At 38.6% G+C, this 27,774-nt stretch overlaps 2 protein-coding genes across 6 annotated transcripts; one reads left to right on the top strand and one right to left on the bottom strand.

Moving 5' to 3' along the window:
* Positions 1 to 1,306: 1,306 nt before the first annotated feature.
* NPY1R (neuropeptide Y receptor Y1) lies at positions 1,307 to 19,822 on the bottom strand. Of its 4 annotated transcripts, XM_066387144.1 has the most exons (4): positions 19,278 to 19,822; positions 9,442 to 9,536; positions 9,225 to 9,330; positions 3,785 to 3,950 (listed from the first exon to the last, which is right to left on the bottom strand). In XM_066387144.1, the coding sequence occupies exons 1-4, from the start codon at positions 19,634 to 19,636 to the stop codon at positions 3,929 to 3,931; spliced, it is 582 nt and encodes a 193-aa protein (XP_066243241.1). In that variant the 5' UTR covers positions 19,637 to 19,822; the 3' UTR covers positions 3,785 to 3,928. The 4 variants fall into 4 exon arrangements, with proteins under 4 accessions (XP_066243233.1, XP_066243223.1, XP_066243241.1 ...); XM_066387136.1 differs by lacking the exons at positions 9,225 to 9,330; positions 9,442 to 9,536; positions 19,278 to 19,822 and adding exons at positions 1,307 to 2,995; positions 8,500 to 8,575 and having other exon boundaries at positions 3,104 to 3,950; XM_066387126.1 differs by lacking the exons at positions 9,225 to 9,330; positions 9,442 to 9,536; positions 19,278 to 19,822 and adding exons at positions 1,307 to 2,995; positions 8,369 to 8,493 and having other exon boundaries at positions 3,104 to 3,950.
* On the top strand, positions 19,027 to 25,135 carry NPY5R (neuropeptide Y receptor Y5). 2 transcript variants are annotated; one of them, XM_066387107.1, is made up of 3 exons: positions 19,075 to 19,100; positions 19,708 to 19,777; positions 23,435 to 25,135. In XM_066387107.1, the coding sequence occupies exon 3, from the start codon at positions 23,444 to 23,446 to the stop codon at positions 24,779 to 24,781; it is 1,338 nt and encodes a 445-aa protein (XP_066243204.1). In that variant the 5' UTR covers positions 19,075 to 19,100; positions 19,708 to 19,777; positions 23,435 to 23,443; the 3' UTR covers positions 24,782 to 25,135. The 2 variants fall into 2 exon arrangements, with proteins under 2 accessions (XP_066243211.1, XP_066243204.1); XM_066387114.1 differs by lacking the exon at positions 19,708 to 19,777 and having other exon boundaries at positions 19,027 to 19,100.
* Positions 25,136 to 27,774: the final 2,639 nt, after the last annotated feature.

The following is a 27,774-nucleotide window of genomic DNA, read 5'->3' as shown; positions in this document are numbered from 1 at the left end:
TTTTAAAACTCTGTCTTAGGTCCAGCTCATTGATTAGTTTACTCACACTGGACAGACCTGGACGTGATTTCTACTTCCATTATGACTCAGTGTGTAGCTCAAATTCTTCAACTTGATTTTCAGTTTCCTCCTATGTGAAGTGGCCAACTATTAGTCATGCATCCTCAGTTACTTAAGCACTTGACACGGTACTTGGCACACAGCAAGTGTTTAAGAATTCTAGCTATTATCATTTAATTCTAAATGTATATAGGTACTTTATAGCTATGCTCCTGCACTAAACCAATAATTTACTTTTGTTCTTGAGTTTGAGAAAATCCAGTGGTTCTATAGTTTGTATTTAACATGGTCATTTATTTCCTCTTGAATTACAATGGATCTGTTGTTGACCCTAGACTTGACTATTAGTTCATCAACATCTTTTGATAAAAAATTTGATATTGAGTTCATTATTTATATAAAGCCAAGAAATTTCAGCCACAGTTAACCAAAAATCCTAGAAATGGACATTTACTGCTTGTGCTGACAAAGAAGCATGTTTATATTAAGGCTTTTTATAAGCAATTTGTTTCCTTAGCACCTAAGTAGAGAAAGACAACATTTTCCATTAGACCCTCCAGGCAAAAAAAACAAAAACAAAAACAAAACAAAAACAAAAAAACAACAAACAAAAACAAGAAATTTAAAATTCCAAGTTTTGGTAAGATAAAAGTGAAATTATTTTCAAAATTAGTTTCAGAATTGTTTCTTCTTGTTCAGTTAACTAAAAGTCATTCTTAGGCTATAATGTACATTCATGTTAACATTCGATGTTCAAAGTTTAATATTTGCTTGACTTAAAAGACTAATCATGCAAGTTTCTAAAATCTAAAATGTCTTTTTTGCTTAATTTAAAATGGAAAAATAACATAATAAAATAGAAAACATCTCCTTGATAAAGATGAATTTAGGGTAAGAGTTCAAGAAAATTTCAGGATGTGAAGTCAATATGCTCATAAATGAGAAGGAAGGAAACCTAGTCATTATATATTCATATTTGTTTTAGAAATGTATCTTTTAAAACTTCTAAGTACCTGGCACTGTGCAAAACATATTGGGGACATGGAGTAATGTAAAACAACCCTTGTCTTCAAGAAGCAAAGGAATCAGATTAGGCCATTGATGTTTACACCACAGTGTAGAAAATGTTTCATTCTCAAGCAGATACATGATGCTGTGGGAAAATCATGGAAGGAAAGATATGGAACCACAAAAGAAAAAGAGAGAGAATAAAGACGGAGAGAGACACAAAACTGACTCAGAAAAAGCAAAAACAATTTTAATAAAGAAAATGTCTACCCTTCTAAAATCAACACACTCAATACTTTGTGTGTATACTCCATCAAAGATCTGTCTTGTTCTTTCAAATATTTTTTTTCCAAATGATTCTAAGGCTCAGTCACGATGACAGGATACATGAACTTAAATATATTAACATGACACAGCTACTCTGGACTCTATACAGTGCATTATTGAAAAGACTTCACAAGGCACACAGTTTATACAGATTAACATGGGTTATATGAAGTATATTCAGTTTTCAGGTATTTATCCCTGCTAGCCAGTGTGAACATTCATTTAACATTGTACCTTGATGTCTTTTTGAAAATGGACATTGTTAATCAAAAATGAGTTATTATATAGGCACTGAAGTATGGTAAATACACTTAGTGTTTTTATACATTGTAAGCTGGAAATGCCTTTTGAATTGCATGTATATTTATGCTAGGAAGCTTGACAAACACTGAACAGTTTGTAAGAAATGGGAAACCCCTTGATTATCAATTCAAATAAATATAATTCAACTATTTGCAATATTATTACCTTAATTATTAAACTAATTACTTTGAAACCCTTTGATTGTTGGGTACCAAAATAGTTTTGAATTTAGGGACTGTTTTCCTACTTAATTCTTGTGGGTGGCCCTATCCCCCATGGTACTCACAGCAAAGAAGTACATTTTATGCATTTTTAAGTGATATGCATTTATGTAAAAAAAAAAGCAAATCACTCCTGAATGACTTTAGATTGTAGGTATGCAAAACACAGACTCTCTTTTACCTCCATATCCTGACTGCTGTTTGTATGTTGTCACCTCTGTAGCAGACTGACATGATGCCTATTTTACATCAGGACTGCCCAATCTGGTAATGATCTATTCAGGATAGCTCAATATAATGAAAATATCAGCGGTAGTGTTTCTAAAGTCCTTAATTGTAACACTTAAAAGAAATTTTATTACAATAAATACGATATAAAAAGTTTTTATATTATACGCATAAATTTACAAAAAATACTTCAAGGGCGTCTAGTCAAAACTATCACCAGAAGATTCCAAAGCCCATATATTTTGTTCCAAATGAAATTATGACAGCTACAACAACATCAAGACAGGAATCCTGGTCTTTCTTCAGTGATTTTAACTCTATTCCGTGGTTGAACAAGTAATGAAAGTACGTGGCCGTTTTTGTGCTTGTTTTGAAATAGATGTCAACTGGGACCATATTCTACAGCAGTGTCAGATTTTTTCTTTATCGTTGTTGATTTTTCTAAATGCGACTGGGCTTGCTTGCTTCAAAGAAGTCTTGGAAACATCAGTGTGCATGGTAGACATGGCTATTGTCTCATAGTCATCATCCCTGGACCGGAAATCACAAAAGTTAAAAAAGAACTGCAAGTCTCTCTGGAAGTTTTTGTTCAGGAATCCATAAAATATAGGGTTGACAAAGGTGGATAGCATTGCTGTGAGGTGGCAGAGCAGGAAATAAAGATTATGGTTGCATACAGAAATCATCTTGTCATTCCAATCAAACACAGTGTTAAAGATAGTAAGAGGCAACCAGCAGACTGCAAATGCTACCACAATGGAGAGCAGCATGATGTTGATTCTTTTGGTTTCACTGGACCTGTACTTGTTATCTCTCATGTTGTTTCTCCTTTTCAAACGTATATAGATCTATGAGGAAAAGAGAAAACAAGTTCAAATAGGACCACTCATTTAATGAGGAATTCTTTGGAAAGAAGGTAAAAATGAAAATGGTGTTGGGAGGGGGAGTTTTCTTACCTTGTAGTAGCAAATAAATATAAAACAGAGTGGACCAAAATACTGCAGCACCAAGAGGAGAGTGGTGTAAGACAACCTATGAGACTCTGACGGGAATTTATCCAAGCATATGTATTTGTCCTCGAACCCATCAAGTGTTAAATTCTGGAATGGTTCATCAGTCAAGACTTGATAGATCAGGAAGGGTAAAGAAGTAGCCACAGCAACAAGCCAAATGACAGCAATACCTACATAAGCATGCTTATTATTTGGTCTCCACCCTCGTGGGTTGATAATCAGCTGATGTCGTTCCACAGCAATGAGAACCAGGGAGAAAATGGACACAGTGATTGAAACACATTGCACAAAAGGATTCAACTTGCACATTGCCTCCCCAAAAACCCAGTGGTCCATTAATGTGTAGACAAATGTGAAGGGGAGACACATGATGGCAACAAGCAAGTCTGAGAAGGAAAGGTTCACAATCAAGATGTTGGTAACATTTCTCATCTCTTTTTGTTTCAAGATGATTATGATCAAGGCCAAGTTTCCAGTGACCCCAAGAATGATCACAGCTCCATAAGCTAGAGCTAAAATAAATATCATGGCCAAAGGAAGATGACAATCATTTCCAAAAGCCAAAAACTGGGAATTATTCCTTGACAAATTGTAGTAGATTGAATGATTTTCAACCTTGGAAAATACTGTTGAATTCATTTTGATTGGTTTGGTTGTTGTAGATTACTTTAGACAAATGAACAGTATGTTTCTTCAAAGCAGGTCAATTTTTCAGCTTATTCTTATTTCTCATATTGGCATCCACTCATCAGAATTATTCTGAATTCTTCATTCCCTTGAACTGAACAGTCTGTAAAGAGAAAATGACCAATTGCATTACTAATTTTATTCAGGGCAGGCAAAATGAATTCTGACTCATAATATTGTTTAAAGTGAAGACACTGAAATAAATAAACAGAATGAAATCTGTATAAACATCTTTTTGAAGTAGCAGAAACAGCAAAAACATTTTGAAAAAAATCTCAATAATTTTCATTAGACTTGTTTACACATTGAGTTCAGCAAAACAGTGGTGTGTAAATTAGTAAGGTGTGTGTAAATCTCATGTTCAAAGTCTTATATAAACAGTACTATTAGCATTATTCCTAAACACTGTAAGAAAGCTTAATACATAGCGTAAAACATAAAAAAAATATATATGAAACAAGCAAAGCAAAAAACAAAACTATCTCATCCTTTCTTACTATAGAAATGAAAGAATTCTTGTAGAGGTCAATAATAGCTCCACCATACACTGAATTGCTCTTTAAGGCAGACATTAGTTAACACAAATATATTCAAAAGGAAATGACTAATAGAGTGAAACATCATAAAACTTTGTCATCTGAAGGACTGTTGAAGGAACAGAAGATGTTTAATCCAGAAAAAAACAAGGATGATGGTATAGATGTCTTCTCATATTTGAGCGGGTAGCATCTGGCACAGGGAACTGTGCTTGGAATATTATGTCAAAGTACACAAGTTACAAGCAGAACCAAAGGAAATATGTTATATTAAAAAGCCAAAACCAATTTCACATCTTCATTAGGAACAAATGTTTAATCCAATGGCATGAACTGCCTGCAAATCAAGCAGTGTCTGTACACAAAAGTTTATAACTACTACAGGTAAGACTTTCAAAGAGTTCTTATATTTGTGTAAAACAGCTTTGTCTCTACTTGTGAGAGTCTATGTCTTTATTAATATGTTATAAGTTTTCAAAAGATTTCTAATGTTCTATTCTTATATAAATATCCTCTCTCCCACTCTAGATTGTATACAGATATAATGCAGGGATCTAATTTTGGTTATAATATGAGTTTTCACAGCACTTTTACCAACAAAACAAATTACAGATCATAGTCTTATGAAGACTGAAAACCCTTCTTTAAAAAATCTCTAATTTACCCTAGTTTACTAAATAAATATATCACGAGATTTCTTAGGTTAATTTATAGGCCATTGTGTCTATGTTTAGAAAGAGGATTTCATTTATGTCTTCCTTATGCGAGAACAATAAAGGAAGTCATGCAGATTTACTTCCACTGAAAAGGAAGTAAGATGTTTAATGAACTAACAATATGTTTGCCTTTTAAGTGGTGTCCTTAATAAAGCTTTCTCTGAATGGTTTTGCTTTGTAGATGTGAAGTGTTATTTATTATACAACCACAGCTTGAACCACATTTTGTTTATAAAACAAAAATAATAAAAATAAAGGTTGCTAACATTAAATGGGAATGAAAATATAAGACTGGGAATGGTACTGGCAATGATGTCAAGTATGAATATTGTTAGAATAAATAGAGTTCTCCGCTCCTTTATGCAACAGCCTGTAATGATTCCTAAACTTATGTGATAATCACACTTTTTCTCTCAAGAATACGAAAGGCAGAGAAAATTATCTGTGTCTTTCAGTTTCTGAAAACAAACCTTGAAGAAATAAGTAATAATCTAAACCTTCCTTGAAAATTTCTCACTTAAGACTTCAAGAAAACTTTGCATAATGTTTCATATTCAGGTTGCTATCAAGCTATTTTACATTACTCATCAGTTAATTGTGAAGTTTTCCTCATTATGAAAAATAAAAATAGCTAAATAGGAAAGAATTTTCCTATTTATTCTATGACTTCTCATGGCTCCCTGTCACCAAGAAGCACTAGGTGACTAAGTATCCAGGTATGAGATTTGGACTATTGAGTCCATGTCTCAGCCTGATACTTGAAGACCTTTGTATCATGCCTCTCTCTGCCTTTCAGTCCGTGCTCTAATAACTCCATAATGAACTCTCTGTACCAGGTAGGCCAGTCTTTTCACAGTCCACCAAGACTTGGCCTGTTTTAACGTCTACAGCTTTGCCCCTGCCTTTTCTCTTGCTGGGTGTTCTTTTTCATCACCAATCCAAATTCTACCCATCTTTCAAAGCACCATTTAGTCCTTTGAATTCTTAATCGGCTCCTCTCAATTATAATATAACCTCTTTGAGGTAGGTACTGTCTATACACCTCTTAGTAACTCGCAAATAGTAGGTTTAGAAGAAAATGTGCAGATGCAGGGTTGGAACAGCAGGCTCCTCTGTGTGAGTTAAATCTTAACATCAGTAACTTAATTCTATCCTCGTCCTTTTACATGCAAATTAGATGCTGATTCCATATTGTTTTTTAATTAAGTCAGGTATGTAAAAAATATGTGCCACTTTGTGTTAAAAAAAGATATTGTTTCTGAAAGAAAATTCACTCATCAGGTAAATAAATACGTATTGAACACTTCTTTTGTGTCAGGCATGGTTTTAGTGGAGACAGTTGTGACATTCTCAGAGTTTCTCATCTTGTGCACAAAGACACAAAAAAATAAATAAATAAAAGAGATAGTATGCCAGATGACTGTAAGTGCTGTGGAGAAGACTACAGTAAGAAAGGGGAACTGGGCTTGCTGGGAGTTGCAATTTATTCCTGGGCAATAGGGAAGACCTCTACTTGCCTAACGAGATGGGATGTGAGATAAGGCAGGGCAGCGGTGAGTGAGGAGGTCATGCAGAGATCCCTGAGATTGCGCCTAATGTGGACAGAACATAAAATCATTCAGGCTGGGGTGTACCTGGTATTCTAAATAGCATTGGAAACCTTAAACAGAGAAGGCCCTATCCCAGGGTACAGTCTTTGACTTTTTCTTTGAGAAAGATGAGGAGTCACTGGGAAGTCTTTGGTAAAGGCATGAAGTTACACAACTTGTTTTAAAATTGTTACTCTAGCTGCTGTTTTCAACAGACTTAAGAACAGGAAAGGGAAGAGGTAGGAGATACATTAAGAGGCTACTACATTAATCCAGGTGAGAGATAATGAAGGTGCAGACCAAGGTGTTAGCAGTAAAAAGGAAAAGAAAAGTAAAAATTTTACATCCACTGATTTTGACAACATTCAATGTGTTTGGGAATTAACACAAACAGTTATTAAATTATTACAATGTATGGGCTACAAAGATAGCCTTCTTACAGATGAATTCAGGTAAATACACTGAATCTCTAATACCTTTGAAATGATATTTGATAGACATTTTTTATGAAGAATAACAGTGTTCCTACTAAGAAGTTATTTTAGCTATAAAGAAAATGCAAGCTATATATTTTTAAGTACTTGCAGGCCTCCTTTTCTAAGTGCATTGCTGGGTAGTCATTCCAGTTGGATAACACAGTCCCACATTGGATAAAATGTATATTTTTAGCCTACCTTACTACAATTTTAAGAAATAGTAATTGTCAGAAAACAACAGTACTAAGAGGGAAAGAATTTACATACATTATCTTTGCAAAAAAATACTTTGATATTTATTATTCCAATATATATTTCTGAAGCAAGGTATGCAACTACACACACTGCAAAAATGAAAGACTGTTAAATCTCATTATAGCTATCATGTGCCTTTACAAAGCAGAGACACTGCCCAGATCCTCAGTTGGCAAATTAGCCCCTTTCGAAATGGAAATTTCTTTCTTCTTTCTGATTAGAACACTGGCCTTTCACCACTTACTGTTCTTAGTGCTGTTACTCCCTGAAAGTGCAACTTTCCGTGTTTCATAGCTGGCTGCAGATACATTTTTTCATATACTCAGAATTGTCTGTTCACCTCATTTGTTTTGGAAATGTCAGTCCTGTTACATGCAGCCTCCCAAAGTTACTGAGAGTTGATCTCCATGAGTTACATAATCCCCTGTTCATTCCTCTCCAAGGAGGGCTTGTTCAACAGACAGCTAGCTGCCTTAAAACAATAAGAAAGACTAATCAATCAGTCACCCACCAAAAGGCACAGGTCTGTAGTCATTGGTGGGGAACCGACTGGGTAGCTTTCTGCTCTCTTGCTACACCCTGGAAGCAGCCTGGAGTCTTGGGAATGACAGCTACTGTTTCTACATTCTGTCTGAGCAGAGACAGATAAGCTGTGACCTTACCCCTGCCTGTATGCCACATGGCAAGTTAGGCTTTCTCCTAGGATCCAGGTGGGTATGGCAAATCTGACTCTTAAAAAAAAAAAAGGAAAGAAAGAAAAACGTCAAAGCACACTTCCTGTAGGTTTTCATTGTGTGGCACGCTTAGGCGCCCACAGTTCTTACATTGTGTAACTAGGTGAATTGACCCAAAATGTCCTCATTCCTAACCTCTGTCCACCCTCCACCCCGCTCCACCCCTTACCCTCATCACACACATTAGCCATCCATTTATTAGGGAACATCTTTACCTATGATGATCAGAGACTGGCAAAGCAGAAAACATCCGAACCAACTAAAAACAAATAAGCAGAGCCCAAACTCGGTCAATACTCTTTGGTCCGACATCAGTCCTAAAATCATCCGCCCCCCTCCAGCCTACCTGGGGCCAGCCGAACACTCTCAGGCTACCTCCACGTTCAGCCCAATCTTCTAACTCAGCCAGTGTCCCAACATCACTGTTCAGAATGGAGCCAAAGAGTTAGGTGGTTCCAACTGGGAAGTAGGAGGTGAGGGCTCAGGGCACAGACAGACTGGGAGGGCCCAACACAGGGGGGTGGGGCTCGGTTCCAGCCCAGTCGCGGGGACCCACAAGTGACCCGTGGGGCCACGTCTGCGCCGGGGTCTGCGGCCGCGGAGACGAGCCGGGGGACACGTGCCGCGGGAGGGAGACCAAGGCGGACGACCCTCCAAGCCCACCCTCCCCAGGCCGTCCCAGTGCCGGTTCCTCCACGAAAACTCCAGTGCAGCCACCCCGGCAGGGGCTCCAGGCGGCTCCCAAAAATACGACAGACGAGCAAGATGAGGTGAAGACCAGCTGGGGCACCTGCCCGCCCCTCGGCCTTCTTACGGGACCCCGAGGAGAACCGGGATCCCGCGCGTCCCGGTTCCCCACGCCCCAGCCCCGAGGCGAGAGCCCCGGGCTGTCCGCCCTTTCGAAGCACCTGGAGACCCCGCAGGGGGCCCGAACAAAAAGGCTGACTCTTCACCCCACCTCAGCTGCCCAGAGCCAGTTTCGGGGTCTCGCATGCTTTTTTTCTTCCCCCTCATCCTTCGTTCCACCCATCAACGACCGATTTCTCAAAAGTCTCATAAAAGGAAACTTACCCTCGGTTGTATTTGCCCTTTGTGCCCGTTTCTCGAAGCGGGAAGGATGGCCGGAAAGGGAGCCGGGAGGGGAAGAAGAACCGTGGGTATTTCTCCAGCTCACATCCTAAAGATTGATGAAGATAGGCAGAGACGTCCCCTTAAAGCCGAACTCCACCTCATCCCCGATCACGTGACGCGCCCCCCCAGGCGCCTGGAAGTCCCCCCAGCGCCTCACCTCGCAGCCTGCGCCCCGGAGGTGCGTTACCTCGGCGTCCTGGAAAGGAATGCCACTCAGCAAACCCACACACGGTTGTCGGACGCAGACTCGCGCTGCAGAGGGAAGTAAGCACTCATCCCCGCACGGTCCTCGACTCCGCCGAGGCAAGGCAATTTTACATGCTTTTTAAAAAGTCGGTGCCACTGTTTGTTTGCAGGTCAGTGCCATCTTGTGGCCGAAGGCACACCACTCTGAAAACCTGGAGCGTGAGCCCAACTCAGGAATGAAAGGGGTTGTTTGTTATGGGAAGAGGAACCTTGAATTTCGCACCGATATATGCCACTGGTTGTTTCTTGCTTTGTTTTGTGAGGCTCGAATTTTTTTTTTATACCAGTGCCGAGCTTATTACTTCCTTTTAAAAGAGAAGAAAAGACTTTGAAAAGGCAAAGAAGCAAGTCCGGTGGAGAGCCTGGCATTTTAGTCTTTTCTTTCCACTGAGAAAATGCATTGAGTCAGATTTGTTCCCAGCGCCTAGCTGCCTCTATTTTTTTTTTTTTTTTTTTTTAAGGGGAGCACGATGAACTGAATATTGCCCTGGTGGTCAGAGTCAATGCCATTGTCTAGGTGCTTACTCTACTACTGTACTGAACATGGTGAAGAAAAGAATAGAATGTACACCGAGTACTGATGGTGCAAAACCATCATAGTGGCCCATGATTCAGACTAATTAATGATCTGCTGATCCCAGATGTTTTACATAGTCTACAATACTTGGAAAAGTCAAAGTTGTGTAATTCGCACACATAAATTATTGACTGGCCTAGATGAAAAAACCCCTAAATCTGTCAAAAAAAAAAGTCTTCTTAATAAAAGTATAGGATACTGCCTAGAATATGCATAAAATTTTTATTACATAACTAAGATTGCATTCTGTCTTCAAAACTAAAAACTAAACAAAATTTTAAGACACATGGAATAGCCTGAATTTTACACTATTAAGAAATGTGTTCTCTTTTCTGGTTGTTAGGCTGAATAAGCCTTATTTAAACCTCAGTTTATAAGTCATAGCTCATTTATTTATAGAGTGACACAATTTCTTCTTTTTGTTTCAGGAAAGCTTTTTCATTGACTTTTGTCATTGGACACTTTTATATAGTTGTGAAGAGATATGATCAAGAATTAAGATATTATGATTATATAGCAAATGTACTATAATAATAGATATGAGCATACATTTAAAAATGTCCCATTAATGGTTAAACAGAGTACAATGTCATATATATTTTCTTCTTCTGCTTTTTTACCAAGGATGAAAATTAAGGCATAATTTAGAGATTTCAGTTCTCTCAAAGGGCAATAATTCATTAATGTTTCTACTGACCTTCTGTCTACTCCATTTGCCTAAGTCACGTTCTGTTCTTAGAAATAAGTTTATCACAAGATTTTCATCATCAAATCTTAAAATCTACGGGATGTAGTCAGTAAAGAGTTTAACTAAATTGCTTAGCACAAATAGTACAATCACTTTCCTCAATCGTCTTTTTGAGAGAATTAACTAGCAGTAAGAAATAACAATTTAGTTAAAATGCTAGTATACAAGTATATAGACAAACAATTCAATTAACTTCCTAGTGTAGAAAACACCAAATACTATTACGGTTTGTTCTTGATTTGAAATAGGAGTATACCTCAGGAATGTTCTCAAGTGGTTACATAGGCTACAGATTTAGAACACTTGTTTTAAAACTGTTAGAATAAGACACTTTAAGATAGGATCCTGGCCGGTTGGCTCAGCGGTAGAGCGTCGGCCTAGCGTGCGGAGGACCCGGGTTCGATTCCCGGCCAGGGCACTTTCCTCTCTGTCTCTCTCTTCCCACCCGCAGCCAAGGCTCCATTGGAGCAAAGATGGCCCGGGCGCGCTGGGGGATGGCTCTGTGGCCTCTGCCTCAGGCTGCTAGAGTGGCTCTGGGCGCAACATGGCGACCCCCAGGATGGGCAGAGCATCGTCCCTGGTGGGCGTGCCGGGTGGATCCCGGTCGGGCGCATGCGGGAGTCTGTCTGACTGTCTCTCCCTGTTTCCAGCTTCAGAAAAATGAAAAAAAAAAAAAGATAGGATCGTAAAAACTTAGTAACTTTCCAAACATTTTCCTGCAGGTCTTATCTTGTCAGACACCCTTTAGACATTTAACAAAAGAATAATGCTATTTTACAAAGTGGAACGTTCTGCATTTGCTGCATGCTTAATGAAAAGACCTTTGGCATCTTATACTATTGTTTTCTATTATAATTATTAATATTCTCTGCATTTTCTTTCCAAAGTGGTGGAGCAGGAATGGCTGCTGAGAAGGGGAAGTATGAACGCTGCCACTGAACCCTCCATCACCTGTGACAATCGTCTCTAACTATTCACCTTGCCCACGCCCACACCCACCCCACTCCTACCTCTGAAATCCCAGGCGTGGCATCTGACCCCTTCACAATACAGCACTTCCTGAGATAGTGCGAGTTCTCCCAAAGGCAGCAAAAAGATTCCTTATGTACACCTAAATAGTGTCACAAATGGGCACAGAGGCGGCGCGAAGTGTTCCCAGGTACTACTTTGCTTAGGTGAGCAGCCTTTCTTCATTCTTTTGTTTCAGGTCGAGCTGTTGCTTTTCTTTCCTGAGACACATTTAAAATCTCGAAAAAGGATAAATATCCAAGGACGGGTAGTGGTATAATCTGATTCATCTCAAGCCAGGAAACCACTTGGCGACCACTCTCTGCCAACAGAGCATGTATAGGTGAAGTTGCACAGATTGTTGCAACTACAATTTCAAAACCTTAGTTAAGCCTTAAATATTACCTTGAAATTCTTGGGCTTGGGTAACTCCCAATTCCTCTCCTCTCAGAAGGTATTTCAAATGGTTGCCAGTCTCCTCCACCTTCCTACCTCACACCCTCAGTCTCAATGGGCTCTTCTTTTCTTCTAAAGTGAGTGCCAGCCAAACGGTATAAACTCCCTTTCACATCCTATCCTTCATTTGGGCGGCAGCTGGTTCAGCCCCCAGGCTTTGAGTCACTTTAACCTACTGAGTTTTTCCAGATGGCACCCAAAACATCATGTGACAGAGACCAACCATCACTGTTGTGTTCCCCCTCTCAATCCATGAACATCAAATCCATGTTGCTCTCTTCTACAAGGTTTTGGGAGGTTTATTAAACAATGATAACTATAACACCTGTTTATTCAATAAACCAGTTTTCTTGGCTTAACACTGAAATAAAAACAAAACCAAAATGGCTCACTCAATTTCACTGTAACTCCCTCACTGATGTCATAGTTTCTCTGGCTGCCTTCTCCTTCCTGGTAGCTTTCCCCAAAGTATAGTACGTTTATTGGCCTCTCATTTCCCCCTCAAATACGGCCCGCCTGAAACTGCTTTTGCATAGGATATCGATGACCAAAGCCAGTAGACAGAATTCAGACTTGATTACATTTGGTATTTATGTAGCGTGTCACTCCCCTGACCATCCTATCCTCCTGGAATCGCCTTTTCCATTGGCTTCACTAACTCTACACTAGGATCTTCTCTTTCCTTGCGGGCTCTTCCTGTTTTCTCCCCCAAAATCAGATGTCTCCATCTACCTCTTATATGTTTTTCTCCCTGGGCTCCTGTTATATAAATGGGCCAGAGATAGCAGTTGTGTATTAGCCTAAAATAGTCCCCATATTATTCACCTCTTCATAGCAGGCTAGAACTATTCACCCAAATCCAGACAGCAATAAACTCAAATTCTTACACATTTAATTGCTTTAAATGTAGTCCAAATAAATATGTATTTAACCAGTTAGAGCCCACCCACTATACATACCCAGAGATAAGATAATTCTTGTAGCCACAAAAGATACCAATCTGTTGTTGCCCTTTGTAGTCCTCAATCAAATCTACTCACCTTGCTATATAGTGATGTCACCTAGACATATAGCCCCTCTCTATTTTCCCCATTTCTCCCCAGAGTCCCCTTGTCCTATCCTCTGTATGTATAGGACAGTTTCTGGAAGGTCTCTTGCTGGGAGAGACTTCCCCTGTCGTGCAAACTTGTCCAAGGCCACCCAAATAAAGCTAAAGCTTCAGTGTTATTACCTTTTGTACCCTGTCTCTTCCTTGATTGACCCTAAATTGCCCAAATTTACTGGAATTTTCACTCTTAATCTTCTTTTTTTTTTTTACTTTTAATGAATAATCACACCCTCTGCATCAATTTCATGCTTGTTGGCTCTTAATCCTAAATCTCTATCTAAAAGTTCAGCTCTCTCTTGCATTTCCTTGGAAATGTGCTTCTCAGGTTGTTGACTGGATCACAGTCATTGCCATGATCTGTACCCCACAAGTTCCAAACCAGCAATTGTTCCCAGAATTTCCCACTCTCACACTCTCAAATTCAACTGAGGACATATTCCTATTTATTTTACTCCCTGAATATCTCTCAAATGTATCCTTTCACATCACTCAAGCTCTACTTATCTCTCTACCAAATGGTCTCTCTGCCACTAGCTGCTTTCACAGCAATCCAGTTGCAGCCTTCCCCAGCTTTAAATCGTCTAGTCGCTTCCCAGGTCCTTCAAGTACAATACAGTGTCCTTTCTAACCAACATTTTCAGTACCTCTTCTACTGCTTCCTACACACTTCCATCATACTGACCTCTGTGCACTTCTCTGAATGTCACACTCTCTCACACCTTCGTGCTATTTCTTCACTTCCTACTTGCCCATCCCCTCCATCTGCTGGGTTAACTCTCACCAACTCCTTAAATTTTAGTTCAAGTATCTTTTCAACTATGAAGCTCTCTTGCATCTTGCCATCCCCTCCCACCCCATAAGCTGAGTTTGTCGTCTTTGTATTCTTACAGTACTCTAAGTATATTTCTGACACAGAGTTTATCACACTGCATTGCAATTTACTATTTATTTGCACAGATCTACAACTACACTGTGGTTGCTCAAAGGAAGTGACTACTTCTTTCACATCTTTAAACTTAAAGCCTAGAATAATGCCTGGAGTATCATAAGACACTGGAAAAAAATTAAAAGGTTGTTGGAGGATTGAAGAAAAATAAATAAGGTAGAATTATCTAAATTATGATCATCACAAATCAAGACCAGTTGTTCATCTCAATCACTTAAAAAATGTCTTTGGCATCTTAGCTATAGTGGATTATTGTTATTTTTATGTATACATCTAGTACTGTATACATGTATACATTTTATACATATATAGGCTTACTAATATACTCCCCTTGATGATTCTTCTCATATTTTTGGATTTTCTTATGTGTTGATTCAGCTTGCTCCATTACGTGTAAGCTCAGATAAAGGCCACTATTGCCTTTGAAAATGTATATGTCTAGTAGAGAAAATGCCTCAGATATTTTTTCTACCTGTTGAATAATATACTCTTAAAGCTGAATCACCTATGAGAATAATAAGAGTAAGAACATGGAAACAGAAGCGCTTTTGAAGAGCATATTATTTAACCATCTCAACTTTTGATTCTGAGTTAATGTTTTGAACAGTTCTCTAAATATTCTTTTGAAAGACTATTCAAAACAACCTACTTAAAATAGATTAAACTCTTCCCCTTTTGTTTCCACTTATATAGAGTAAAGCTATAATTAGATTTACAACCAGATTTTTAAAAGTTAGCCATGATAAATTAGCTAAGAAATGAAAATTTATTTAAAAAACAGTATTGGGGGGATACACTACTTTTTATGAGGAGTTTTGATCCACAAAAGAGAATATATGGCCTAAATATGGATTTACATGATAAAATGTTATTTTTTTCCAAAGGGATCTAAGTTCTCTTCTTCTATATATTTTGTGCTGAAACTTAAAAAATAATATAATAGATAAAGAATGATTTGTTGATCTGTAAGGCACCCACATCTTTTTAAAGAAAGGAATCAAATATCATTATGTAGTTACAGCTGTAAGTAAAAGAATGAGCCAGTATTAATGGGAAACACAACAGTATTTCTTCTTTTTCTTTGTTCTAATATGGAGAGGAGACAAACAATTTCTATGACCATTACATTTTTCTAAAGATCAAAAAGGTTATTTCCCACACATATGCCTGTAATGCATGCTTGTTAATGGCATAAAGTCATAGATATTTAGAGCTCAAAGAGGGCTCTGGATTTGCTAGTTAAAACATTTCATTTTTCAAAGAAAGTGAAGACTAAAAAAGATCAAGTGTCCCTTTTACAAACAAATACACAGGTATATGTGATTGTATAACCATATATATGTGTATCATATGTGTGTGTGTGTGTGTGTATTTTAACCTGGAAACTTACTTTTAAAATGAACTGCACATTCTCTCTGGAAATCAGGTCACTCCTTTATATTTAATGACTTAATCATTAGGGCATCAGAAGGAAAAATGTTTTGCTTAAATTGCATAGTGCTTATTAGAAGAAGGCAATGGAATGTTTGTAGTGCTCCTTGAGGACCTCAAAACTGATTTGCCTGGGAAAATGACTTTATGCACACAAATAATTTGCGTTTATTTATTTAAATAGCATTTGTTCCTTTTAAAACAAATTGTATGTGTTTCACAATCATAAGTTACTTTCTTGTTTAAGTCCTAAATATTGATTATATGACAAACTATTACTAATCCAAAAAAGTCACTGAAGCAACATGCAGAAATAGCCTTTCTACATCTTTTCAGAATTAAGGATTTAACTTTACTGTGACAGAAACAATGGATAAAAAAATGTTACTTTTAATGAATATAAAAAGGTTCTCAGAGAAAAAATGCATCAAATTAAGTCATATCATTTTCTGTACTTATTTACCCCCACTATTTCTATGTTTCAAGATCACATTATTTGAGTTTATACCAAAACATTCTAGATACTATCCTCCACAAATGGTAGCTGTTGTTAAAATACAGCAATAACTTTGACAAAAACAATGGACATGGTCCTCAGAGAAATACTACCCCAGGCATTGTTTGGTGTTTTATTAGTCAATAATTTGTCTTAGGAGTCCCGAGTGATTTTAAGTTTCACCTTTATAGAAAAGCTGTCTTTCATAGCTGATAAAGAACCATGACCACTGGGAAACAGCCAGTTTAATTTTGTAACATACATAAAACCCAACTTAATTTCCCAAATGAGTATTTTATAAATAGTGAGTAGGAAAAACACTGGAGCAGAGGTGGACATTATTTCTATTCCCAGAGGTAGAATTCTTCCTGTTTGAATGTTACTTCATAAAGCAGGAAAAAAATTATCTTCTACAGAGAGTGATGATGAGTCTTGAATCCTTCCTGGGAAATTTAGAGATGAAAAATATGTATGTGTCCTTATATCTTCTTAAAGTAGCATATTGTTAGAATTTTTAAATTGACAATTTCTGCTTCCCAAGAAAGAATTCTTAATAATAATTTGTTTACTCCTTTACCATCAAATGTGTAGTTGAAGAAGAAATTGGAACTCCTCTCTCTTTTTTTTTTTTTAAGTGAGAGGACAGGAGATAGTGAAACAGACTCTGGCATGAGCCCCAACCACGATGCTGATGTGGTGGGAAGGGAAATGGGTCAATCACATTCTGCATCTCACTGACATGTTGGTCTTTTAGTACTCCAAAAATAGTGACTTTAACCTAGAGCAGGGGTTCCCAAACTGCGGCCCCCTGAGGCCATTTATCCGGCCCCCACCGCACTTCCGGAAGGGGCACCTCTTTCATTGGTGGTCAGTGAGAGGAGCACATTGATCATCTCATTAGCCAAAAGCAGGCCCATAGTTCCCATTGAAATACTGGTCAGTTTATTGACTTAAATTTACTTGTTCTTTATTTTAAATATTGTATTTGTTCCCATTTTGTTTTTTTACTTTAAAATAAGATATGTGCAGTGTGCATAGGGATTTGTTCATAGTTGTTTTTTTTATAGTCCGGACAGTGAACTGGCCCCCTGTGTAAAAAGTTTGGGGACCCCTGACCTAGAGGTTTCTGTCATCAATAGCACAAGAAAATTTGTGAAAAACAAAAGATAAAAATCATCTTTTTAAATATAAAAAAGCTTATAGACAAGTTTTTTAGAAGATAGTCACAATGGGATTCGTTTGAAAGTTGTTTTAAAGCCAATGTGTATTTGAAGTAGGTATGTGTTATAACTGTGCAAGGGATGGAAGGATGGAAAGTTATGTGATGTGTAACACATTAACTGTACAGATGTTGGAGTTAAAGTCTAAGAACCAAGATTTATTTTCTCACTGGTCATCCCATCTCAACACTTCTATCTCCCCTCTCACCCACTGCAGAATCCCATGGGCCTGCTTAGACTGCCTACTGTGTTAAAATTTGGGGGAGACTAAACTAGTAGTCCCGAAATAAAAAGGAATGAATGAAAAAGGAACTGATCTGGTTGAGGTATTTAAAAGCTATCTGGCTGATAACAATGACAAGCTAGACAGATCCCCCAAGTATGTTAAAATTTAGCAGAAAAAAAGCACAAGAATTTTTGTCTGGCTTCTGCGATAACATAGTTTGCCACGCCCAGATATTAGCTATACAATTCTCATTGCATCCAAATGATACAGGTCTCTCCAGTTCACAGAGTACCAGTCCCACAGGATTTCACTCATCACCAAATGCACAATGCTGTGACTGTCATTTAATCGCTTTCAGTTTTAAAGTATACAATAAATACACCTTTTCTTGTGCAGGCTATGGTCAAAGATATATGCATCTCTCTCTCTCACATACGCCCACACACCTATCTCACGACTAAAAATAAGGCAAACCTATGCGATACCGATTTGGGAACATTAGGGATGGAAATCATATTCAAGAGAAACAGAAGGACAAATTTTATTCTTTTTTTCTTCATCGTTTTAAATTCATGACACTTTTTCCCCCTCCGTCGTCTTTTTTGTCACTGAGTGCAGTCTTGAGAAGTGGATTCCATTTCAGCCTCACTCCCCGGCTGCAGGCAGGCCCAGGGCTGCTCCTGAGGAATGGGCCGTATTCCTTTTTCTCGTGTGCGTCCCCGACTCTTGTGCGTGCCCTACAGACAGGTCAACCGCCCTGCCTAGGCTTCGCCCTTCTTCACTCTAAAAACGTGCAAATACAGCAACGTTCTGTTTGTGTTTGGGCCTTGCTTTTATTTGTTTGTTTATTATTATTTTTTCCAAACAAAGAGAAACCCTGGGCTTTGCATCTTTTTCTCAGGGAACCTAAGCTCTCAGAGATACCCCTGCTCCCCCACACCAGCTCCAAACTCCTCGAGCTCGCTTCACCCGGCTGGGGTCAGACAGGGCAGAACCCATCCTGTTCCTCAAGTGAACTTGGCCTCGGCGGGAACCCAGAGGCCAGAGTGACTGGGGTACCCTCCCGGGGGCCTGCAGCTTCTCCCTGGGGCCCCAAACAGCAAGGTGGGGGCCGGGATGCCCCTGCCCGCGGAGGCTGGCGCGGAGCAGGCGCGCTGGAGCAGGGTCTCGGGGGTCGCGGGAGCAGTCACGTGCTCCCCAGGCACCTCTAAAAACCCCCGCGGCTCCCCGCCCCCTAGTCCCCGCCGCCGCCGCCAGGTCTCCTCCTGCAGCCGCCGCCGCCCGCGCGCTGGAGCGGCCACGCTTGGCCGGGTTCCCAGGAGCCGAGGCGCCGGCAGCGGCCGGGGCCCCCGAGGTACGGGCTTCAGCCTCTCCCCGCCGCCCCCTTCCGCGCGGGGCGAGTCCGCGGGGCCCCGGGACCGGGCGTTGGCCGGGCCGGAGAAGTCGGGTTTGGGTGGCGGAGCCGGCGAGTGTAGGCGGGAAAGGGAAGCGGGGACGGGCCGGCGTTCTTTCGTGCGGGGCAGGTACTCACCCGGGAGCAGCGTGCCGGGGTCCGTGCGGGGGGCCTGGGCGGGACGGAGAAGGGACGAGGGGCATCGCGGCGCGCGGAGCGCTGCCCCTCGGGGAGGCGAGCCCCGCGCCTTCGCGCCGCGCCGGGTCGGTGGTGGGAACGCAGCTCGCGCCCTCCCCGCCGTGCCCAGCCCCGGCCCCGGTCCGGCACCGGCTCCGGCACCGGCGAGGCGAGGCCGGGCCGCCATCCACCCGCCGCTCGGGGCGTCCGGCCGCGCGCCGTCCCGAGGCTGGTCCGCCGCCCGCAGGCAGCTGCGCCCCCGGTTTGCGCTCTTGTTTGCAAGGTGGCCTCATCTGACAATTGCCATCGATCCCATACATCCGTACACCTCGAATGACAGAAACGAGATTTTTATCTCCAAGTTTACCGACCTTGAGTTTATCTTTTAAAGAAACGGAACCATCGGGTTGGAGCGAAGCCGAGAGACTTTGCCTTAGACCAGGGGAACAGCCTGAAGCACTGTGAGCAGAAATTTGCAACCCCAATGCATTTTAAATTTCAGGTTTCTCAAGGGAATAGAAACTCTGCTGTTAGAATTGAGAAGAAAGGGCGGCGCGTGCCTGCCTGCCTGTCAGCTGAGAACAGAGCTGTATTTATCTTTCCAATTCAAGTTTTGCCAGATTCTGGCTTTAAAAATAAATCATGGAAAGATTTGAGGACCTGGAATCTCTCCGTTGTTTCAAGTTCACAGCAAAACAGGCAATAGTCTGCATTTTATCATTGTTGCAGGGGAAAATTACAATTATTTTATTCTTTTGTGTGATTGTCATCCTTTGTGAGAAGAAAGATGTGCATTTTCATTAGACAGGGAATTATCTTAATAAATACTATTTAAATGTGTAAGCTAAGTTTGTTAGATCCTTTGAGTTCCCTACAGTTCCTATTATGCTTTCTAAGAATTATCTACTTAACATTTATAGTACACTCAGAAGATTTTCTGTTTTGGTGTCAGATATAGATAAATTTTTATTTAAAAAATACAGTAAGTCTTGACAAAGACATTGCTGTTTTAAAGTTGCCACAGTGTGACGAAGAACTTTTTTTTTTTCTTCACTTTTTACTGAGAGCATTCAGTTTGTTGTTTAGCCTAGTAATTCAGATGGTGGGAGAAAGAGAAGAAAATCTCTTATTTCCACTTTTTTAGCCACAACAAAGTTTTCACACAGTCAATATAAGATTTCTTCTCAAATAATAATTCATTTTTAAAACATTCTCTCTTTGGTTATATTTCATATTTTCACTAGGAATCCAAGATGAAGAAAGGTTCACATATAACATCACTTTTACTAGCAGAAAATATTTATGTTGCATCAAATTGGACAGCACTCATTCTAACACTTGTTGAAAGCAGAAAATTAGTCCACAAGCTGACATTCCCATTATAGGTTTGCTTATTGTGCTTTTCAGGAAAAAGGAAATGGAGGAGTAAGTTTGAGGAAAGAAATTCTTTGTGCTTTTTTTTTTTTTCATTTTAAAGGGGTTCCTCTGCCTTAGATTTTCAATTTTCCTAATGTTTAAAATATCCCAACTGTAAAGAGGCATTTTTAAAGAAACTGCTTAACATCCCCTACCCTAATTTGCAGTAACCATTATTTATTTGTGAGAAGTCTTTCACTGGAGCAAAGATTCACAGAATGCTCATTTAGTGCGGAGCACAGATATTAGGTGTTTCACTTGTGTATGTTTGTGTGTAGATGGGGTGGGGTGACAGTAAGAGCAGGAGAAGGGTGATTACATAGCCCCAGCAAAATAAAATAGATTAGTGAATGTTGGCTGAGAAAAACATAAGAAAAAATGATAATTTGCTAATTATCAGTAGGTACAAATAAGTATTTATTATATTCAGGAACAGTGCAAGTGGCCGTGCTGTTGGGAAAAAGACATTCCTGGAAGTCAAGAGAACGTCATTCATTCATTCACTCACTCACTCACTCATTCATTCATCAATCATCTATTTAGGGCCTTTTAGATCTCAGGCACTTGCAATCTTTAGTTACACACTGTGTAACCTTGTATTAATCCCTCATACAATATTCCTTACATAGTACCTTGTATTAGTTTGTTTTTTTGCTACCAGAGCCAAGCAGAGACCCTAGCATGTTAGCTGCTCAATAAATTCTAGTTGAATGAATGAAGACGGGAACAATGAATCTTTTTTAGCTATTCATTTATGAAAGGGGCCTCCCCTTTAATTTGTATATAGAATAGTGTCTTTTAGGGAGGAAAAGAAGTGGTGCCCTCAGTTTTTCCTATATCCAGTGAATTCTCAGGCTGGCATTTCCTTCATCTGCTTACTAAGGTGACAGTGGTTTTATAATTTAATGAATTCAGTATTTTGTGTGCATATATTTAAAATAGAAAAGTTTTAGGGACAAACTATACAATCTGATATGCCTCTTTTTTATTTAAATAAATATGTTATAAATGTATTTTGCTACTTTAGTTTTATATTGCTTATGTGATAGCCTTTATCAATGAAGACATCTAATTTAAAAATTTTAAGTGTTAAACTATTACAATTTTCTATATAGGCATCTACTCATTTCATTTTGGGGCCATTTGAAAACATCTAATTTCAGTGGTCCATATATATATATATATATATATATATATATATATATATATATATATATATATATACAGAGACACACACATACACAAAGTTATACTCTAAATGAGATTTGCCCATATTCCCAGGATGATTCATTTCTGATATTTTAAAGCTGGGAAAATTAAACTACTTTTATCAAATGGTTAGTAACAAATATTTACTTAGCATCTTCTATATACAACATACTCTATTTAACACCATTACTATCATGAAAAGAATTATACATTGGAGGCAATCTGAATGTTTCCATTACCACAGATTGTGCTGTATTTCCTCTTCAAAAAATTTGGACAATAATATTTCACTCTAAATGAGTGTTATTCCACATGTCTCAGGAAAGCATGAAACCTTCGTAGAATAGACCGTCCAGTATTTCTTTTGTCCTTACCTTGATCGTAGAAAAGGCAATCAAGAACTACAGGTCTCTTAACAAAAAAGAATTGTTTCAAGAAAGTGAGTCAAAGGAAATACTAAGCAGGATCACAATAACCAATAGCCTGTACACATTATGAGTATAAATATGATGATGGACAAGCTAGATGGACCAGGAGGTCATCAGAACTTATAAAATTAGACAGAAAGGCCAGTCAAAGCTGCTTTGACTCGAAGCTCACTAACCTCTCCAGGTGAATTGTAGGGAGTATCGACTATCAAGAGATGAATAAGAAAGATGACTCAGTAGGCCATGTGAGTCACTTTTGTACCTTTACAGTTTCTAATTTGAGGTAATATCAATGTAAATTATTGGTTAGGACCTAAGAATAAATGAATAAGATCCTGAGTTTTTTAATTAATTTATTTTTTAAAAGATATAAGTAGCTTCTTCTAGGGAGTAATTCAGTCAACATGGAATCAGTTGTAGATGTTGTGGAAAAGAGTAGTTTCAGAGTTTCTCATAGCACAAATGGTGAAACTTGCTGCACATAAAGCTACAGTTAAAGTTCTTGATAATGAATGTACATACACAATAGGATGTCCTGTTTGGAAATTTATTGGATCAAGACCTATAAGTCGAAAATAATAGTGTTTAAATTGAGGGTAGTAGTGTTGACCAGGAATATTTTAGGATAGGTGACTCTTAAGTTCAGTCTTGATTTAAGTAGGAAAGGAAGAAACGTTTAAAGTAGATTAGATGACTATGCCATGTAGTAAGAACCTTGACAGGAGAAGAATATTAATAAGGTACGGTAAATTAGGTATCTCAAAGTTCTTATCTATATTTGCCTTTCCTTACTTTACATTATTTCTTACTTTAATTTAAAAAAAAAAAGTCTGTGATTTTAACACAAGTTAACACACCATAGAATGGCAATAGACAAACTTACTGTTGTTGTTGGCTAATATTTGCACTGCACTTGGAACCAATTAAAGACCTCACTAAACATTCTTAGGAAGTTAAGGTAATAGGAGCAAATGGTAAAATTCAGTTTCCCTCTTGGTAGATTCATATATAGTAATCCTGTCATTTTTTTAAAGTTGCTAACTCGTGTCTTCTTCTTCCAAGCAGGACTATAATATGGATTTGGAGCTTGAGGATTATTACAACCGGACACTTGCCACAGAGAATGACACTGCTGCCCCTAGGCATTCTGATTTCCCCGTCTGGGATGACTATAAAAGCAGTGTCGATGACTTGCAGTATTTTCTGATTGGACTCTATACATTTGTCAGTCTGCTTGGTTTCATGGGGAATCTGCTTATTTTAATGGCTCTAATGAGGAAGCGTAATCAGAAGACCACAGTAAACTTCCTCATAGGAAATCTGGCCTTCTCGGATATCCTGGTCGTGCTGTTCTGCTCACCTTTCACACTGACCTCTGTCTTGCTAGACCAGTGGATGTTTGGCAAAGTCATGTGTCATGTTATGCCTTTCCTTCAGTGTGTGTCAGTTCTGGTTTCCACTTTAATTTTAATATCCATTGCCATTGTCAGATATCATATGATAAAGCATCCTATATCTAATAATCTAACAGCAAACCATGGCTACTTCCTGATAGCTACTGTCTGGACACTGGGTTTTGCCATCTGTTCTCCCCTTCCGGTGTTTCACAGTCTTGTGGAACTTCAGGAAACATTTGGCTCCGAGTTGCTGAGCAGCAGGTATCTGTGTATTGAATCATGGCCATCTGATTCATACAGAATTGCTTTTACTATCTCTTTATTGCTAGTTCAGTATATCCTGCCCTTAGTTTGTCTCACTGTCAGCCATACCAGTGTCTGCAGGAGCATAAGCTGTGGATTGTCCAACACGGAAAACAAACTTGAAGAAAATGAGATGGTCAACTTAACTCTTCATCCATCCAAAAAGAGTGGGCCTCAGGTGAAACTCTCCAACAGCCATAAATGGAACTATTCACTCATCAGAAAGCACAGAAGAAGATACAGCAGGAAGAAGGCATGTGTGTTACCTGCTCCAGCGAGACCTCAAGGCAATCATTCAGGTACGCTTCCGGAAAACTTGGGCTCTGTGAAAAGTCACCTCTTTTCATCCAGTAAGTCCATACCAGGGGTCCCCACCTGCTTTGAGATGAAACCTGAAGAAAACTCAGATGTTCAGGAAATGAGAGTAAAACATTCTATCATGAGAATAAAAAAGAGATCTCGAAGTGTTTTCTACAGACTGACTATACTGATACTAGTGTTTGCTGTTAGTTGGATGCCACTACACCTTTTCCATGTGGTAACTGATTTTAATGATAACCTTATTTCAAACAGGCATTTCAAACTGGTGTATTGTATTTGTCATTTGTTAGGCATGATGTCTTGTTGTCTGAATCCCATTCTATATGGATTTCTTAATAATGGAATCAAAGCTGACTTACTGTCCCTTATACACTGTCTTCGTATGTCATAATTCTCACTGTTTACCAAGAAAAAAAATGTTGGGATCATCTAAAATATATTCATGATAACTATGTGTATATAATAAATTTTGTTAATATTAATTTATGTGTAAAATTTCTGAATTTGAATGTCAGTTCATTGTATATGGAAGACAAGTTTGTGTTATATTGAATAGTACAGTGAATTGGTTTAGTTTGTATAAAGTCTGTGTTAGTCCAATCTGTGATTTTATTTTAAAAAGTAGTTATATTACCTTTCATTTCCCTTTGTCCTATAAACAAGTGAATTGTGAGTTTTTGTTTAAAATAAAAGTTATATCTACCAACTCTGTATTTTTTGTCAAAAATGATAATAAAAAATATTTTTCCTGAGGAACATCTAAAATGTGAGGAATATTTATTATCTCTTCATCTGCATTTCTATTTCATAGGTTTCTTAATGTTCGGTTTGTGAATATACAGAAAATATTTAATATTCTCAACAAATCATAAACAAATGACATGATGGATGCCCAAGTCATGGTTATAATTGCAAACATATATTGGGTATAGTTTTAAAACTCCTACAAGAAAGTATTCATCTCTTATTATTAATAATTGGTCAAATTGTCGATTTATCTCCACTGTCTTAGTAATACACAATTAATTACCAAATAAAAGTAGATTATAAATTTTTCTAGACTTATATGTCAGCATTAACACTATCAAGTAAAGATTATTTTCATATACATCTTTTATATTAAAAACTGTGCAGTATAAATGGTATCTGTAGTCCCAAGTATTAAATAACTAAAGTATATTTACATTGTCCACAGAAAAAAAAGCTTAAGTTTTTTGGCCAAGATATAGAATGATTAATATAATTTATGCCATTTTAGTAGTGAGGTCTCATATGCTCTCTTACAAAATTGAGGTCAAACTTTTCAATTGAAATTTTTGTTTTTACCAGTTTTTTTTTTAAAGAAGCAAGTCCCTGAAAACAGTTGAATATTTGCACATACAGCTCAGATTACTGTCTCCTAACCTCGCTGTCTTCAGTCCCTATAACCATCCCCCGCTTTGATTCCCAGGCTTAAGGGAAAACAGCAAAACAAACTAAGTTTGCAATAAGAGGTCATTCTGGTAGTTGGAAAGTCCAATATCTCAACGAGGCTTTCTTCGGGCCCCCTTTCCTCCTGCCCTAGATGACGTCTCCACAGAGGGGAGGCCAAAAATGGCGCCGGTTCACTCGGTACCCTCTGGTGGCTCTGCTGAACTCGGGTCAGTCCGGTAATCATCCTGCCACGTTACATCAGCCCCTCCCTGTGCTGCCTCATGCCTGGTCTGTTCTCAGTAAGTGCGGGGCCTGAGAGGCCAGCCCCTGAATGTCCCCCTGCTGACATTCAGTGAAGTGTGAGTTTCAGCCATGTCCTCCATTTTGTTCTGAGTCAAGGTTGTCTGGTGGGGTCTTGCCCTTGCCAAGTCTGGGGACTACTCAGGCACTTGAAGCTCATCACTCAGCACTCAGTAGAAACTTAGGAAATTCTATTCCTTAAATAGGTCACCAGGCACTGAGACAGGAAGCATGGCTTTCTTTGTCCAAATATTACAATCTGCCATATCTACACTGACGTGTTCACCTCGTGTTACTGCAAAAGCACTCTTTTTCAATCCCTTTCTAGATTTTCAATTATGAGACTATACAACTTCCTCTGCCTTTAGCTTCCTTCTCATTGATCTGGTGCTATCTGTCCTTCCCAAGTTTTTATATCTAGTAGAAAGAAAATAGAAGAAACATCAGTTTCTGTTTACTTTTTCTTTTCTTTTCCTCTTCCTTTTACTTGAATGGTTTATGCTCATCTCTGCATACTAGGAATGTCCCCTATTGACAATGTTTTCATTTTTCTCTGCACTATGGCTTATTGTAAAATTGTGTTTAAAACTTCAAGGTTTGCTTTTGGCAAAAGCAGCTCATGATTTAAAACCTTCTCCTTTTCAAAGCTTAGATTTAAGGCTTGTCTCACTCTTCACTCTAACCAAAACCAAAACAATCTAAGCTGAAAAATGACTGCTTATTTAAAAAAAATAAGTATTTTTACATTTACTAGGGCAATCAACTTCAAGGTTTAATTTTAGTCACTAAAGGGCATAATCTCATCAATAAGGGCAAACATAAATACATAGGAAGGCATTTTATACTGTTAGACTAACTTACATTAGCAAATGTACAATAACTGTCAAACCCCACAGATTTTATGGTGGCTGATAGATTAGTTAAATTGGATAAACTAATTTGGGGGCTCTTAAACTATTGAACTCAGAGAAAGCAATTTATGTTTCCCAATCAGAAATGACAAAATGTTCTTAATATTTGAAAGCTGAGCAATTTGAATGGGTTGGTGGCTAGAAGTCATTAAGAAGAGGATTAATGGTTTTAGATGATTATTGAGAATAATAATTTCTTCCATGGAGACTTGCTCAGTGAGCTAAAGGATTTTTGTTCAATCAACTCTCCATTTCTCAAGAGCTGATTATCTAACTTTTTTTTTTTCCTATTCTCTCCTGGTGTCTGACCTGATTACTTGTTTCATAGCATTGTCAGAAAGCATGACTTGGGGAAATAAATGGAAATGAATTTACAAACAGTTAACATCTTTACTTTTAACAACCATTTCAGCTTGACCTGTGGTGGCCCAGTGGGTAAAGCATTGACCTGGAATGCTGAGGTCACCAACTCAAGACCTCAGGTTTGCCTGCTCAAAGCACATGTGAGAAGCAACTATTACAAATTGATGCTTCCTTCTCCTCCCTGACCTCTCTCTCCGTCTCTCTCCTCTCTTTCTAAAATAAATAAATAAAATCTTTAAAAAAATTATTTTAAAATACATAATTCAGGAAGAGATGTTAAATTGAGTTTTAGTAGTTAAATTGTTCCTGCTAGCTGTGTAGTTTAGTAGTTAAATCGTTCCTGCTATTACTGTAGATAATAAAACACTGAATGAATTTAAAATTCTGGGAAATACAT

This window comes from Saccopteryx leptura, chromosome 1, assembly GCF_036850995.1.
Source record: "Saccopteryx leptura isolate mSacLep1 chromosome 1, mSacLep1_pri_phased_curated, whole genome shotgun sequence".
In the NCBI taxonomy this organism is placed as follows: Eukaryota; Metazoa; Chordata; class Mammalia; order Chiroptera; family Emballonuridae; genus Saccopteryx; species Saccopteryx leptura.
The sequence above is the reverse complement of the archived record's forward strand: the minus strand, read 5'-3'. Positions and strand labels throughout refer to the sequence as shown.

Excerpts from the sequence above, each read along its gene's own strand:
- NPY1R (XM_066387136.1), bottom strand. The coding sequence starts at position 3,799 with ATGAATTCAACAGTATTTTCCAAGGTTGAAAATCATTCAATCTACTAC. Across the intron at positions 2,996-3,103 it reads TATTTATTTGCTACTACAAG|ATCTATATACGTTTGAAAAG; the intron begins GTAAGAAAACTC and ends TTTTCCTCATAG.
- NPY5R (XM_066387114.1), top strand. The coding sequence starts at position 23,444 with ATGGATTTGGAGCTTGAGGATTATTACAACCGGACACTTGCCACAGAG.